Raw genomic sequence first — 17,290 nt, forward strand, 5'->3', positions numbered from 1 at the left:
TATTTTGACTCAGTATGGGGGAAAGTCTTCCCTGTGCAGAGGCCTAAGCACAAAGCCCATCCGCTCACATAAGCCCTCAAACATAGGGCTGAAGTGGTGCATAGAGCTTGTGCTGTCACCGTGCACAGGGGTGACTTTCACCCTGTGATTAAAATAAATTTGGTTTTGAGGCCTTCATATATTATACAAATTCCAAGTGAAATAAGTTCTGTGCCCCATGTTGTGGGGGAAGCAGTATGCTGTACTCAAACAACACGTAATGCACTTTGGTGTTAGTAAAGGGCTGAAGCCTGGGAGATGCTGAACTCCCTGAACCCCATTGACATTAGCAGAAGCTGAGGCCATGCAGGACGGGGTCCTAAGTTCAGAGGTATGCGTTCCACAGACCTACCAGTCATGCAATAAAGTGGCCACAAGGGAAGAATGGTATTGTGACCAGCACTGTAGATAGCTGTATAGAAGAGAAAAATCACAATATGAAAGCCCAGGGCTTGTAAATTGCGCATAAATCGCCAGAATTATATCTGTTCTTGCTAACAACGATTGTGGAAGGGATATTAAACCTCAGGAGTTAAGCCAGTCTCTTAACTGAGAATGGGACCTGTGTTTTACTCTATTCTGGCTCCCATGACAATGGGAATTGAGTAAATGAATTTCCTAGGATCATTTAGTGCTCCAGTTATGTTGGGTGGCTAGATAGCTGGGTTTCTAATAACATGTGATTCCTGTCCTATAGGAATAAATGGGTACTAAAACCAGGAAAACCCCAAGGAAAGACAAAGGTTCCTTGTGGATCAAAATGGCTATTTGCGGTTGTTTTTTGTTGTTTGTTTGTTCTGCATTCTGAATAGCTGAATGCCACTTCCACTTTCAATAAAGCTGGATCTAATGAAGGCTGGTTGTTCACAGGACAAGCTGTACTGTGTCTCACAGCACTGTTGATCATTCAGGCCCTGATGCAGAAAAGCACGTAAGCAGGTGCTTAACTTTAAGCCTTTACTTAATACCCTTTGAAGTCAATGGGACTCAAACACATGCTTACCTTTGACCATGTGCTTAAGCTCTTTCCTGAATTAGGGCCTCAGTTGACAGTGCTCCACTGTATAACACACCTAACAGCTAAAACATTGCTGAACAGCTTTAGTTTTACTGCCGTTATGCTGGGATGCCTTTCTTTGATGCAGATGTTTACCTCTTGTGTATTGAACATACCTGAGATGTGATTTATCTTATCAGGCCTCCATTATTAAAAGTAGAGCATTTTGAAGTGGTTTCACTGAATACACGTCACATCCCCCATGACTTCTGATAGGCAATGATGATAGGACCTGCCAGTTTACAACATCTCTTTATTTTACTCAGATTATAAAACATCATCACAGGGCTTTATATTTTAACAACATTCACCTGTTTTAAATCGAGAACTAAATTAGTTCCTTTGTTATAAATGCTAATAAATTAATTTTATTTTGCATCAGCGATACCATAAAAACTTATTCTAACTGGACATTTTTCAGTGCTTACCCTGATGCAAAAATTCTGAAGAGTTTGAAGTCTAGCTATATATATATATATTGTATATACACTTGTTTTATATATATGCATATCAAAACTCATAATTTCTGTTAATCAACCCTTACAGTCATCTTGCACTTAATAATTTAAGTCAATATTATGAAAATATGAACACCCATTAAGTTATTTTGCTGCTATATAAGACATTTAATGTTTAAACAGAGAATTGCAAAATTACATGAATGCAATAGGAATTAACGTACACTTTCATTTAAAATTGCCACAAGGATGTTTCTTAATCCAAGAACTTTTCCCATATTTTAGAATACTCTTTAATATGTTTAAATGATCTGTTTCTTTAGTAAATACATACACACAAACATGATGCATCAATGTATATGTATTTATTATGTTCATTATATGTAATATATATTATGTATGCTTACATATATATATTACATACTATATGTATGTTCTATATATCATGTGTGTTTGTGTGTTATCAAATGCATATATACACATAATAGGGGCAAATTCTTCCCTCTGATATGCACGTGCAACTCCCATTAACTACTGGGAATCACAGGCCCAATTCCAAACCCATTGAAGACAATGGGCGTCTTCCCAGTTCCAAAGACACCCACCTACTGCTTTAAGAATTGGCTCGTTGCCTACATGTGTGTATCTGAGGTTAGAAGTGGGCCCCTGGTGTCCTTTGGTTTATTTTAAGACCCCCAGATGAGATATAGCTGTTGCTTTCCATCTATTGGAACAAATGAACAACAACATGAGTTTAAAAGTCACTCCTATTAGGTGGTATTTTAAAAGTAAAAGCCTGAGGGCCTGTTTCTCTTCTCACTTACACCTGAGTGTGACTCCACTGTCTGCAATGGAGTAACCCCTCAGTTACACTGGCGTAAGGGAATGGAGATCCTATGAACACTTAGGTGCTTAACTTGGCTTATAGTATACATAATGTAAACATAGTTTAAGTAGATAATTTGTTTGGGATTTGAAAGGAAAAGAAAAAAATCCTGTTATGGAGGGATAAGAGATGACTATTCACTTGAGATAATAGAAGAAATATACATTCTGGGGTAAAACTATTCATAACCTGTTGTCATTTTTAATCATTAGGTAAATACGTATTCATTTTAATTGTAGTTTGCAACTGATTAACCCAAGCAGCTCTTGATAACACACATTTTAGATGCATATTCTGCATATTAAAAATAGAAAATAATCAAATTCTGAAACTAGTTACTGCCAGCATCCTAGGCCCCAGTCCTGCAAACACTTATGCACATAACTGTAAGCATGGAGTAGTTCTGCTGAAGCCAAAGTAACTACTCATGTACTTAAAGTTAAGCAAGTATATAAGTGTTTGCAGGATTGGGGCCCGTAGTTACTATTCAGAGATTATTAACTGAGCTCCCAGTCCTGCAAACACTTTTGGGTGTTGTGTTTGCCACTGTGTGTCATCTCCATTAAACCTCTCAGAGCCTGATCTATCTACTGCCATTGAAGTCAATGGCAGTAGATAGATCAGGCTCTGAGAGGTTTAATTTACTTTTTTGGATCAGATGCTAAAAACACTCCTAAGTGTAAGAGTTTGAAGACTAGGTCCTTTAAACAGCAACAATGATTTATGGGATAATTTTTCACAAATTTATTCTTCTTTATTGCTAGTCAAAACTAACTTTGCATTGTGCACATATCATAAAACAATATAAGCAGCTTTTCTTCTTAAATAAACTGGTACAATTCAAAACTGACAAACTCTACTATTTAAAATAAAAAAAAATTGAAGTAAAAATTGCTTTTGGACTGAAAGTTCACATGCCAAGTTTCTCCTATAGCAAATTACCAACCCCAGAATATAGGGGTCTGTAATGGAAACGCTGACACAGCCTTATCTTATGCTGCTATAATACATTTCAGTATAAAGGAGAGCAGATGCACATCGCAAAAGGGTAGCCCTCCATTTTGAATTTCATTCTCAATGTGATGATTTGGCATAAATTGGATCTGAATTACCAAATTTTAAAAAAATACTTGTGCTTTTAGAACATTTGGACCCTGTTTCCTAATGCACGTCCTTTATCAGACGTTTTGTCTCACTTATTACATACAAATGAATCATCTCTAAGTCAAAAAATGTTCTGTGGTGTGTGTAAGTAAAAAGGAAATGGCAATTTCTGAGAGGAGGTTCCCATCTTTCCTCGTCTCTGGATTATTTTTTCCTTTTAGGGCCTATTCCTATTCTTACTGAAGCCAATGAGAAAACTCCCATTGAAGTCAATGGCGCAGAATCAGGCTGTTGGTCATTCAAAGGCATCTCTAGCCAACTTGTTACTGTTAACATCTCTATCATGAAAGCTGACCAAATGGGTTCATTACCACTAACTGCTAGTTTTAAAATTTACTCCCTCTTTTTTTAATTTTTTAAATACAAACAACATTTACCACAAAAATATGAAGGGAAAAGCCATCACGGTTTTGTTTGCAAGTTATTACCTATTTGTATGACACAAAATCATTTACAGTCACAAACTGTACAGAGTAGTTGATAGGGAACAACATATTTGTGGCTTGGAGTAAAAAAAGATTGCTTCGGTTGTAATTAAAATAATCATTGACAGGATATAAGACTTTAAAATCAATAAAGTATGATAATTTGGCTATGGAGATATTGTAATATGTCTAACACAGAGGTCTGGATAGTAGAAAGGTGAGTAGAATGATCTAGAAAGGAAAGAGAGACCAACATGCAGAACAGTGCTAATTCTTGCTCAGTATACTCTTCAGACTTCTCTCTACCGCTTCATCTAATTCTTCTTCCAGCTCTTCCTTCTTGGACATAGCCAGTTTGGACTGGTAATCTCTTACTATTTGGTCTATATATGGTGCGCTTTGTGTCCCATGTAGCATCAGTGTCCATTCCTTCAGTACTCCCCTCTGTGGCACGCTATCAACAAATCCAACTTCCAGAACCCAAGTGCCTCTGGGGTCTTCTCCCCAAGTGTGTGTTGTCATGAAAGGCCATTTGTCAAAACCCACCTTGGAGTCGTCATCTCTTGGACGTCGGCTCAGTAAAATGGATTTAGTCCCCATAGGTGATGTCATGTTGATGTTGAGGTCCCCTCGCCTAGTAGAGTTCACGGTTATAACTGCTTGCACATGTTCTAGGTAGCGGACAAAGTTTTCTTTCCCCTCACAAGCATCTGTTGTAAGTGTTAGAACCAACTTGCCACTTGATGGTATTTTTCTGAGGGTTTAATAACAATAAAATAGGTTACAATGATATATACGGTGAGGCACACCTTATTTTTCATTAAACATCTACATGTGTTTATACAAACACACAAAAATACTATAATAGAATTTGAAGAACATGAATGAGCAGTGAGAACGGAACTCCTTAGACAGGTAGGAGTTGGAGGTTGTGCCATACATGATTTGAAGACTACAGTAAGTGCTCAAGGATGACCTATTGCCTCACCAAGTTAACTATCACTTCATATGGCTCACCATTGTCATCTTCATATTTACTTATCACCATAAAACTGACTCTGGATTAAATACCATTATGAACCTCTTCAGTCATCTACATAATGAAGTGGAAAGCAAGCCAAATCCAGAGATTTAAAGTGACCATGGGCACCAAATCCAGATGGTACTTATTTTAAATATTTGCTAAAATCATTATTTTTCATATTATGTTACCTGTTCATTCCCATAGCCTCCTAATATTAAAGTATGTAACCATTTCCTTCTTAACTCAAAGGAATTTATTGAAAGGAAATAAAGGAGCCAAATCTAGATCGATAGGACTCAAGCTTTATCAATAAAATATTGACTTTTTAAGGAGCAAGTCAGCACCTGATTTGAAAGTAGTTTACAAAACAGACACAGAAAGAAGGAACATGTTAAGAAAGTACATGCTGAGAGTTAAGAAATAGCAATGTCTATTAAAAAATTATACATGGCTTTTTTTGCTTACTAGTATTTCTGGTTCTGGTTTAATTATAGGTTATATTCTCTAGAAAAACTGAGAGCAGCTGGTCTTGTGAGACAGTTACTATTAAAGGATGTCAGAAAGCATTTCTGGCTAGAATGACAGGAGGCCATTTCAGAACCATCAGATTCAAATCTGTATCCTTGCCCTAATCTGCACTCAAACCCAAACCATGAGCCCTATCCCTAATTTAGTCTGGATTATAACACACTTTTGTTTGCTCATTTATACTAAAAAACCTGCTATATTTGACATTTATGGCCAGCCTCTGCGCGAGTGCAATTTACACTCTTTGGGTGAAATCTTAGCCCCACTTAAGTCAATGGGAGTTTTGCCATTGACTTTAGAGGAGCTTGGATTTCACATTTTGTGCCCACAATTACACTCTTCGTGCTTGTGTGAGCAAAGCAATTGGTCCCCAATTTTCAACCCAAAAGGCAGAGTTGTGGTACACTCCTTTCAGGTGCTAGCCAATGGAGAGTGGTAGCAGTGAGTTCACTCCCCAGGTATGCCTGAGACCTCTGGGAGATACCGTACCTGAGAAAGCGACAATGCCAGTGAGGATTTATGTTGGTGCAGTGTGGCGCCACATTGCCACTAGCACATGCCCAATAGGCACTCCTGGGCCCTGAAAAATTACCTCAGGAATTGCCTCACAAATCATACTAACTACAGAAGTGGTGTAAAAAACTGTGAATGCCTTTAACAGCACCATGCAGTGAACAACGTAAAACGTTGCCTCTGAGTGAGTGAAGCAGCTGAAAGATATAGGTATTACTTCAGTCATTACAAAAATCCTTTAAATGTAATTATCAAACTCTGTTTGCCGTCTGACCTGCCCCAAAATTCTTCTCAATGTCTAACTTCCATGCCCCCCCCCCCTTATGCAATTGTTCATAATTCTATAGTATTGCATGTGCCACTCTTTTAAAAAATGCAGCATTGGTCATGTTGGGATGAAGAAACAGAATTTCCCTTTTAAAAGTAACGTTTGCAATCAGAAAAATAAGATTGACATTTTACTAAGTGCTATTGTGATACAGTGGGACTCAAAAGGAGCCTTTATAAGGGTTATTTTTATATGTTCAAAAAATTAATTTTTCAAAATGCATAACAACAGGGTGAAATGCCACTCGGCAGGAATTCTTGTTCATAGGAAAAGTAGCACTTAACATGGACTTTGAAAAGTTTTATTTTGTAAAGTTGGCTTAGCTTTTAAATGTTGAAATTCATGATTTTTCCCTTGGCAACAAGCGCAACCCCAATGATAAGGTTGTTGACTCTTAGCAACCATTGACTCTTTGCAAGAGGAAGCTGCATTTCTGTCCATTATCAAATGACATAATAGTTAAACTCTGGTGTCTTGGAATCTTTCACTGCAATACACCACAGAGATCAAAATGTCTAAAGCATCGTTAACTAGTTTAGAGTCTGTATATCCTGTGGCTTCAGTGAGACCTCCTATCTCCTCGATCTCTTCAGACCTCATAGGTTAAGCAGGCTTGGGTTTGAGCAATATTTGGATGGTAAATGTCCCCAAAATACTTTAGGGTTGAAGGAAGTGGTGTTAGTGAGTCAGCAGCTGGCACTCTTACCATTGAGTCTGCACTGAACTCATGTTCCAGTCTGATGTTAGAGGTGCTGTCTTCCCCAGATGAGATGTAAAACTGAGGCTTAGACTACCTGTAGTGATTAAAGCTCCCATGGCATTTTTTTTCCAGGAGTCAGATTGCTAACCCAGCTGCTTTAAGAGTATGTGAAGTTTGTAAAGTGCTTTGGGATTCTTTAAGAGGAAAGGCACTGTTGTACATGTAAGGTATTAATTGTTATTAATTACTGATTATTAACCAAATTAATTCAGATTAAGAGGGGGCAACCTGGGAAGAAGCATCATTCAGTGTTCTCCCTTTAACTACCATGCACTTTCCAAACCTAAGGTGGTTTTTGTTAAAGCTTTCTGAAATGTATATGAAAATGTGACCTTTTCTTTATTTTAATAATTTAGAATAAAGTTTATTAAAACATCTTAAAATCCAGAACGGTATCCAAATGTATTTTTTTTAAGATAAATAGGCTCTGTTCCAGCCTAGGTTTTTTAGTATAGTAAAGTAAAAAGGAGGTAAATTATTACAAGATCACTGTCATGCTGTTTAATAATGTTTTTATTTTGAATGTATTATTTTGATGAGAAATGGGTACAAACTGCTACACCTTTAAATACCACCCTTTTCCAATAATAACAAAATAGCACAATTCTTCTACGAGCAGTAAAGAAAGCATTTCACAAAGGTGTGCCCATAAGCCTGTCTCCTCTCACAAGTGACAGTGTTGATCATGAAGTAAATCCTGAGTCTTATGCTATAATGATGATATTACATAGCTCTTCTCATCATAAATCTCAAGGCGCTTTACAAAGGAAGTCAGGATCATTACCCCCATTTTATAGATAGGGAAACTGAGGCACAAAGAAGCACAGTAATTGGTCTACGGTAATCGAGCAGACCAGTAGTAGAGCTGGGACTAAAACCCATCTCTCCTGAGTCCCCGGCAACTGCACTATCCACTAGGCCACACTGCCTTTCATAGAGCATTACTAATGGCTTTGGGCCAGATTCTGTTCCCCTTAAATGCATGGAGTAGCACCTTACCGGGACTACTTGAGGAATAAATAAATACTCAGTGTGTATAAAGGGAGCAGAATCTTGACCATTGTACATATACATATTGTGACAAAGTTCCTCCTCTACCTTGGTGGGTCCTGCGCTTATTGACGGATTTGCTCGCCTCACAGATTCACCCTGTGGATCAGGAAACAGCCCAGAGACCTTCCCCTCTGGTAGAAGCCACAGTCCAGGTCAATTCCTCCTGTGTTTGATCAGGAGTTGGGAGGTTTGGGGGGAACCCAGGCTCGCCCTCTACTCCGGGTTCCAGCCCAAGGTCCTGTGGATTGCAGCTGTCTAGAGTGCCTCCTGGTAGAGCTGCGCGACAGCTACAACTCCCTGGGCTACTTCCCCTCCAAACACCTGGGCTACTTGGCCTCCTCCAAACACCTTCTTTATCCTCACCACCGGACCTGCCTCCTGATGTCTGATAACACTTGTACTTCGCAGTCCTCCAGGAGTACACCTACTCCCTCTCAGCTTCTTGTGCCTCTTGCTCCCAGTTCCTCACACACACACTTCCTCTCCCCTGGCTCCCTTTGGCCTGACTGGAGTGAGCCCATTTATAGCATCAGATGGGCCTTAATTAGAGTCAGGTGCTTAACAGCCTCACCTGACTCTTAGCAGGTTAATTGGAGTCAAGTGTTCTCATTAGCCTGGAGCAGCCCCTGCTCTAGTCACTCAGGGAACAGAAAACTGCTTATCCAGTGGCCAGTATATCTCCCTTCTACTACTGTACTGTTCCCAACTGGCCAAGGTTGATCACAATAATAATATAAAATGTTTGAACTAAAGGTATAACGCTATGAAGATTTTATCTTCCAAATCTGATTTGCTACACTGCATGCACCAACTGTAGATGGGGAGGGAGGCTGATTTAAAAGTCACTTAGATGTGAAATATGTTGTTCTGCCAGTAAAACTTGAAAAAACTTTCTTTGAACAGTTATAAATCAGCGATGATGCAGATCAAATTAATCAAGCTCAGGACACCTGGCTAGAAGTCGACACAACCTCCAATGGTGTGGTGTCATTATTGAGGTCTTGTTGGCATCCATATTTCCTCCATTTTGAAGCCTAGAGAATCTCAAACTTTAAATACTGATGTCTTTTCGTCACATCACACACAATAGGCTGTAGATTCTTCCCCAGCCTGTTTCTGCTAATCAGCAGTGTTGCTATGGCACACTACGGTCTATCCTGTGCTCACCAACCTAAATATAGAAAACATTGCGGCAGCAATGCCCAACTACAAAAATAAAACAATTATCCATGGCTGAAGCAAAATGTCAGTTACACTCGTCATCGAAGCAGAATCGCTGGAGTTGGGCTGGATCCTCTTCATATGGGTTTTGTTTTTATTTTAAAACCCAAAGTATAAAGATGTTGCAAATCATGAATTTTATTATCCACACGAGAGGCATGTCGGATGTGTGGCATCAACACTGTACTATTAGACATTTACATAAAACACAATCAAATATTTTAGGTGAATCACATGTACGCTAGTATTTTCTGGCTTGAGTCCGTAACAGATTAGGGAGACATTTTCAAGCACAGTTACCAGTAAGGTGCCTGACTCTCATTGAAATGCCCTATCATTTGTGCCTTTGGAACCTCTCCCTTAGAAAGCCAGATCTTGGAATTTGTCCGAGCAGTGCTAGGTGTAGCTCAGGAGGATGTGAAAAGGTGGCTTCAAGACACTTTTTGGCCCCCTCCCCCTCCCAGTTTCTGGGGCTGTTTGGCAAGTTGAGCAGCCATGAAAGGAACGTCTACACTGCAATAAAAGACCTGTGGCATGGCTGCGGTTGGCCCAGGTCAGCTGACTTGGACAGTCCAGGATCAGCTGTGGGGCTATACTATTGCAGTGTAGACGCCCGGGCTCTGAGACCCTATGAGTGGGGCGGGTCTCAGAGCCCCAGCCCAAACATCTCCACAGCAGTTTTTAGTCTGGCAGACCCAGCCCAAGTCAGCTGACCCAGGCTTTGAGACTTGGTGCAATGGGTTTTTTATCACAGCGTAGATGTCTCCAAAAAGGCTTTCTTGTACCTGAGAATCCCTGGAAAGCAAATATATTCCAGCCATATCCCTTGTTCCCTGGATACCTCCACCGGGGCAAAGCACCTCTTTAAAAATACTTTAGCAGTAAAGAGCACCAACTTTCATTTATTTTGTCATCCCATCATGTCTTTCAGTTGGGGATACTTTTTGATGGGATGACGTTAATCACTGCAAAACAACTGCATATTTCTGTCTAATACATTTCAGTAGTGGTAATGTGACTGGGAAATTAAGAAAGGAGGAGACTATTAGGTACAGTACTGAGCTATTTTTTGCTGAATATGCTCACAAGATGTCTCTACAATTTTAACTTTTGGACACAGCGAGACGTAACGGACTAACCTCTTTCATTTACCCCAGTATAATCCCTGTTTACTTTAAGGGCACTGCATTAAAGTGACAGAGGCAGTGCCCGGTCAGAAATTTTTCAACACATTGTTTTTTTAATTAAAAAATGCTGAGTTATCAAAAACTCAACTTTTCATGAAATAGGGTTGCAATTGACAGATTTTCCCATGCAGAAAAAAAGTCAGAAAAAAGTTATTAAATGGAAAATTTCGTTTTCCAGTTTGAAACAAATTTTTGTTTAGAAATTGAAGCTAATACAACTGAAAAAGGTTAAAAAGAAAAGAATGATGAAATCAAAACAAAACATTTTGAAGTTATCACAACAAACCATTTCAATTGACCCAAAATGGAAAATAAAAGGGTTTTCAGTATGCAAATATTGTTGATGATTTGATTTTTCATCCTGCCCAGGTCTCCTTGAGAGGAGATTTTGTCCCAATTTGTCTTTATAAACATAATCGTTCTGCATTTTAGTTACTCGGTCAAATCTGAATCATCCCTTGGCTTTGGTTTTGCAGAAACAAAATTTAACGGATGAGATTTTGCAAAACCAACTTACAGTCTTCCTGGCCTATCTTAGCTCTGTGCCATGGTGGTACATTGCTTTCTTCTCTTTTTCCTATAAATAATAATGCCTTTAACAAGGGCACTGAAAAGCCAAACTGAAAATGTTATAGGCATAAATTGGCCATCATTAGGTTAGTATTTCAAATAATTAAATTCAACTTTAGCTGTTGTAGTCAATTAGTATTAATTGATTCACTTGTTGACTCATTCTACTTTGCACATGAAAGTAATCAGAAAATAATTTGCCTACCTAGCTGGCAATTAGAGACATGGAAAACATAAAACAAACACAATTAAATTCTGTAATGTTCAAACTGAATCTTTGATACCTGTGAGTGATTGTTATAGTTTTCCGGAGTTAAAATTATCCACTAGAATAGGAAATTGCCAAATTTAAATATATCACATTGTAACAGAATATACCCATGTGTTCACACCCAAACACTATTGTAATAATCTTTTTACAAAGTATGCTTTTTAAGGTATCATTTGAAAAGTCATGATTTGCTGGTCAGTACTGTCCTGATAAAATATGTGTGGTAACATGGTACGTGAAGCTATAAGATCCTCCTGTATGGTGTTACTAGCACTTTTTAAAACCCCACAGCTCTGCCCAAACAGAAATCGGCAAACAGGTCTGTCCCAAACAAAGGAATATGTGCTCTACTTCATTTGCATTTCAGCAGTAAACAGAGTCATCAAGCAGGAAGGGATAACAAAGGGAGTTCAAACATGTGAGTAAAAGCCAGCAGTGAACATCCTTCCACATAGCTTTTGTGTCCTGTGCCTAGCTGGTAATATTTTTCAAGAGGGGGACTGAAACTACAAAAAGGAGGGAGAAATACTCTAAGGCACCTGTCTCTCCCTGCCAATTGCATTCACTAGACTCAAAGAGACAAAGGAAGCAGGTGTTATACTCTGCAGAGGGGTCCTGACCTGAGAATTTGGTCAGTAATCTGCTGGAGCGTATAGTGAGACATTTTGCTTGATTCTAGTACAGTTTGTTAAATTAGGCTTTAGGAAACATCTTATCTTTATTTTTCTTGTAACCATTTCTGACTTGTATGCCTTATTACTTGAACTCACTTAAAATCTATCTCTTTGTAGTTAATAAACTTGTTTTACTGTTTTATCGAAACCAGTGAGTTTAAATTTAAGTGTCTGAATAACTATTTGCGATAATCAGGTGGCATATTATTCCTTTTAAGGAGTGATAGACTTAAAATATTTGTGCTGTCAAGAAGAGGGCTGGGCAGTATGGGACATACATTTCTGGGAGAAAATCTGATACTGAGGGTGTGCTGGGGTCACTGTTTCTGTGTGTGTGTCTGTCTGTGATCACTTAAGTGCCTGAAAGGGAACAAACTCCATAGATTGGAAAAAGAGCATTGTCTTCACTTACTCAGGTTCTTGTATTGATCCTCCAATGCAATGGAATCTCTCTGGAACAGTCTTCCAGTCTTTTGCCATTTTAACCATTGCCCCAGCATCGAGGACTCCATAGCCAAACAAATGGTTAAATTCCAGACCAACACCATTTCTACGCCATTGATGGACTTCGTCATGAAGTTGGTTCCTTTTGGAGGTGAGCACTGTCAGATGCTGCATGTCTCTCCACGTCAGATCCAGGCTATGGAAGAATAACATAGAAAAGGTTGTTATTTTGTGGTGTTTAGAAGAAGAATGAGAAAGAATGACATGTCCAAAACTGTCTTCATTCCATAAAACCTGCCTCAGAAAAAAATCCTCCGTATCTTTTGGCCCAGAACAATCTCAAACCAAGATCTATTGACACAGTGCAGTGAAGAGTATCTGAGCACCATCATTGCCAGGAGGCGTTGGAGGTGGATCAGACATGTGCTTCAGATGGAAACTGATTCCATCACCAGAGTAGCAATAAGATGGACACCAGAAGGCAAGTGAAAAGGCTGCCCAAAAACAACATGGCGAAGTGCTGTGGAAGCCGAACTGAAAAACCCAGGGCACAGCTGGGGAACCACTGAAAGACTTGCCAGAAACAGACAGGAGTGGAGGAGCTTCGTCACTGCCCTAAACGCCAGAGGCGTAATAGGAACATGATGATGAGGAAGATGAAGAGAGGATGGTTTTCTCTTTCCATAATAAGTTTGAAAGGACTGGTGTATTTGAACACTCAGTAAGGTAAATGCACTAAAAATAGAAGCATAGACATTGTGGCTCAGGTTTTAGCTATTTTTAGCATGCTAGCCCAAGTCTATCTGCTGAGACTGCCTACAATGGCATGTGGCCCATGGGTGACTGCCAGTAGCAAAAATCCTCAACTGCTGGAGACAGGACACTAGATGGGGAGGGCTCTGAGTTACTACTGAGAATTCTTTCCCAGGTATCTGCCTGGTAGGTCTTGTCCCCATGCTCAGGGTCTAACTGATCACCATATTTGGGAATTTTCCACCGGGTCAGATTGACAGAGATCCTGGGGGGGTGTTTCACCTTCCTCTGCATCATGGGGCATGGGTCACTTGCAGGTTTAAACTAGTGTAAATGGTGGATTCTGTATAACATGAGGTCTTTAAACCATGATTTGAGGACTTCAGTAACTCAGCCAGAGGTTAGGGGTCTATTCCAGGAGTGGATGGGTGAGGTTCAGTGGCCTGCAATGTGCAGGAGGTCAGATTAGATTATCACGATGGTCCCTTCTGACCGTAAAGCCTATCAGATTGGGAGGCTTGTTCCCAGCTGCAGTGTAGACATACTCTCTATGGTCAGAGTCCCACAGACTGTTCTAGGATTTTAGATCATAGAGACACCTATTAGTCCTCCAGAACTCAAAGTAAAGAGACCCTGTTTGGAGCACAGACCCCAGTCTGCTCACAGCTATAGAAATATGGCAAGTGCACAGGGCAGCATGATGGAGACAGTGGTGCTGTGTAGGCAGTCATTCTAGCCATACCTCTACATCCATGGGTGGGGTGGGTGGGGAACTGGGTGCTAGCCAGGATTTATATTGTCAGGGAGCAACTGGTGGTAGAGAAGAGGAAAATTCAAGAGGTGGGGGGAGTCCATGGGGACACAGCCAGAAGTGGGGACAGAGGAAACTGGAGGAGGGAAACAGGTGAGTCAGCTTGGGGAGGGAGCATTGGGGAGACAGACGGTGGAGTCAGAGAAAGACTATGAAGGACCCGTCAGCAGGCAGCCAGAGACAAAGCAGGTGGGGAGGGGAGGAAATATCTGTTAAATGAATCAATATATGCAAATAAGGCAGTGCACATTATATACACTATGCAAATTAGGGCATTGCATTATTTACATAAGTTGATCTAAGTTTCTGCACCCAGGGCTTGATTCAAAGCCCTTGAAGTCAATACGAGTCTTTCTATTTATTTCAGTGGGCTTTGGATCTGGCTGTTCTAGCTTTAACAGCCCTTAACTTCAGCATGACAGACAAGTAATTCAAAAAACAAAAAATCCCTCTTCTCCTAAACCTACTTAGCCTCCAGTGCCAATGCAAACACGCCAGCTGCCTCAGGTGCAGCTGCAGATGTTCCAGAATGACGTAAGGTACAGTTGCCATATAAATCCGTAGTAGCCTGCAAAAATATCAAAAAAAATGTGTAAGACTAGCTATTTCATTCTCCCTTGTGCTACAGACATGGAACAGTATGGAAGGCAATGCTTGTTGATTAGAGTAATGATATACTTGTCACTAGGAATAGAATAATTACTGCCCTTTCAAACTACTAGATCACCTTTAAAATAGAATGGGTAGATACACAGGGCAGGTGGGAACACGTGATTGGACAATGACAGTAATAAGTAAATATTCATTAACATCTAAAATTCATAGAGGTATTATATTTCTATAAATGTCACAAAGCCCTGTCAGTCATCAATAGGATTTGAACCCAAGACTTTTAGCACCATAGAAGTCTTCTACTGCTTGAGTTACAGGAGTAGCTCCAATAGCAGGCAGTAGTATACGGTGCTATCATCTATGAGGACTAGCCACTAGAGGGAAATGTGACACAGCCTGCAAGCAAATTGCACAGTGATAGTCATGTATGTAATGTAGATCACTTCATGCATCCAAATGACCCAATGAAATAAGTCAGTATTTTCAAACTCATACAACAGATCTAGGACAGTCCAGATTGTCTCTATACTCAGAACATGAAATAACCTGGAAAATGTGTAGTATCTGTTGACAAACATTGACCTTTTTATTAAGACACCTGCTTGGCCCTTTTTAAATATCAGATCCAACTCTGGCTGATCTGAAGACTATTAAAGTAAGAGACTCCCCACCACACGCTAGCATACTGGGAGGAGCATGCTGTACTTTTCCAAGAGGTGGCATAGTGGAAACATTCCTAGTGCACACCTGGAACTGTGAGGAATTGTACCCCTAGGGTGTGAAGCTCCACTCTCCCTCAACATGGGCCTGCACCTATCAGGTGTAACCTGACACCTAATGTGTCATCTCTGGAGCAGGCTCCATCTTCTGTTTTGTACAGCACCTCACACAATGGGTTCCTGGTCCATGCCTGGGGCTCCTAGGTGTTACTACAATGCTAATAATAAATAAAATAATAATAATAATAATAATAGATCACTGTTGAATTAAACAATGGGAATTGGTGATGCAAATGTCAAGGTTGTTTATTTAGAGTTTTACACACATTAAAAAGGAGCTTTAATCCTTTGCTCTAGCGGCTTCTTAAGCTATTAAATAAACAACCATTTCTGTAACCACACTCCTAGACCAACCTCTCAAGAAAAACACTAACCAGACTGGCAAAGAGCAAGAATATGTAGAAACCACCCAGGAAGCTTGACAATATTCCATATTTCACTACTACTTTGCTCTGAACTTGTTTCGTTATCAACCTTATTCTGCCAAACATACACAGGGTTACAGACAAATTGGCAATGACTATATTAGCCGAAAATATTCTCAAATTGGAGGTGATGTGTTGTGCTGGGGATTTCAGCTCTTCGTTATCATGCAATTACACAAAGAAAGTCTGCCTGGGAATTAAAAATTCTGAGGACATATGACTAAATAAGACCCAGCTTCACTTTCCAAGTTGCATTCTGATAACTAGGGAACACCACCTACATGCAGCCATAAAACACAGAAGCTCATTGCTGCTTTCAATATCGACCTCCCATCTCATCAGCTGACAGTTTGGGCATTGTTGGGCATTGTGAATGAGAAAATATTAGTTTTAACAAAGGAACATCTGCTGCTCCTAAGCAGAAAATGATGCGTACAGACGTGTGTGAGTGTAGGGAGCAGGACAACAGCACAATAATATCTGCACTCACCACACCAGCTTCGGGATTTCTCTTCCTCCCATTGCTGAACGTGGAGGCCAAGGTCGAAGAGCAGCTTTCATCGTACAGAGCTGTCCGGCCGTCATTAATAGCAGAATTGATGGAGATAGTCCACATGCTTGATGCATAGCCATCACAGTTACAATCATCATAGCTGCCTCCATCTCCAGAGGCCCAGACATAGATGCTTCCCTTGCCGCCACGGCCCTGTGGAAAAGAAATTGAGTCTGTCAGGTTAAATTATGCATTCAAACATGAAGCAAGGCATCCATCTGTTAAAGAGAAAACAGGCCCTAAATAAATGTACATCAGTAGCAAGCTGAAAGTGCATGGACTGCTGCAGACTTTAAAAATCCAGTTAACCGTTAATCACAGCCTGTTCTGCAATCTTTTATGTGCAGAGTGTTCTCATTTATCATTTTGTTTGCTTGGCACACCAAAGGTTTCTGTGCTAAGACATTTTATGGATTCATTAGAACCTGGAGTTGATATCAGGCACTAAGCACTATGGAGACATAATACAACAACAGCCATACTGGGTGAAACCAAAGGTCCACCTAGTCCCCAGTATCCTGTCTTCCAACAGTGGCCAATGCCAGATGCCTCAGAGGGAATGAACAGAGCAGGTGATCATCAAGTGATCCATCCCCTGTCACCTATTCCCAGCTTCTGGCAAACAGAGGCTAGGGACACCATTCCTGCCAATCCTGGCTAATAGCCATTGATGGACCTATTCTCCATGAATTTATCTAGTTCTTTTTTGAACCCTGTTATAGTCTTGGCCTTCACAATATCCTCTGGCAAGGAGT

General features: G+C 40.1%; 1 protein-coding gene across 16 annotated transcripts in view; it reads right to left on the bottom strand.

Moving 5' to 3' along the window:
• Positions 1–1,911: 1,911 nt before the first annotated feature.
• The window catches only part of PCSK2 (proprotein convertase subtilisin/kexin type 2), a 371,376-nt gene continuing 355,997 nt past the window's right edge, over positions 1,912–17,290 (bottom strand). For all 16 annotated transcript variants that reach the window (XM_039531409.1, XM_039531410.1, XM_039531419.1 and 13 more), the window contains 4 exons: positions 16,473–16,688; positions 14,634–14,734; positions 12,571–12,798; positions 1,912–4,783 (listed from right to left, as the gene is read on the bottom strand). In XM_039531409.1, coding sequence (XP_039387343.1) covers positions 4,297–4,783; positions 12,571–12,798; positions 14,634–14,734; positions 16,473–16,688 — 1,032 coding nt within the window. In that variant the 3' untranslated portion in view covers positions 1,912–4,296. The remainder of the gene's footprint in view (positions 4,784–12,570; positions 12,799–14,633; positions 14,735–16,472; positions 16,689–17,290) is intronic.

The sequence above is a fragment of the Mauremys reevesii genome, linkage group 3 (assembly GCF_016161935.1).
Source record: "Mauremys reevesii isolate NIE-2019 linkage group 3, ASM1616193v1, whole genome shotgun sequence".
NCBI lineage: Eukaryota > Metazoa > Chordata > Testudines > Geoemydidae > Mauremys > Mauremys reevesii.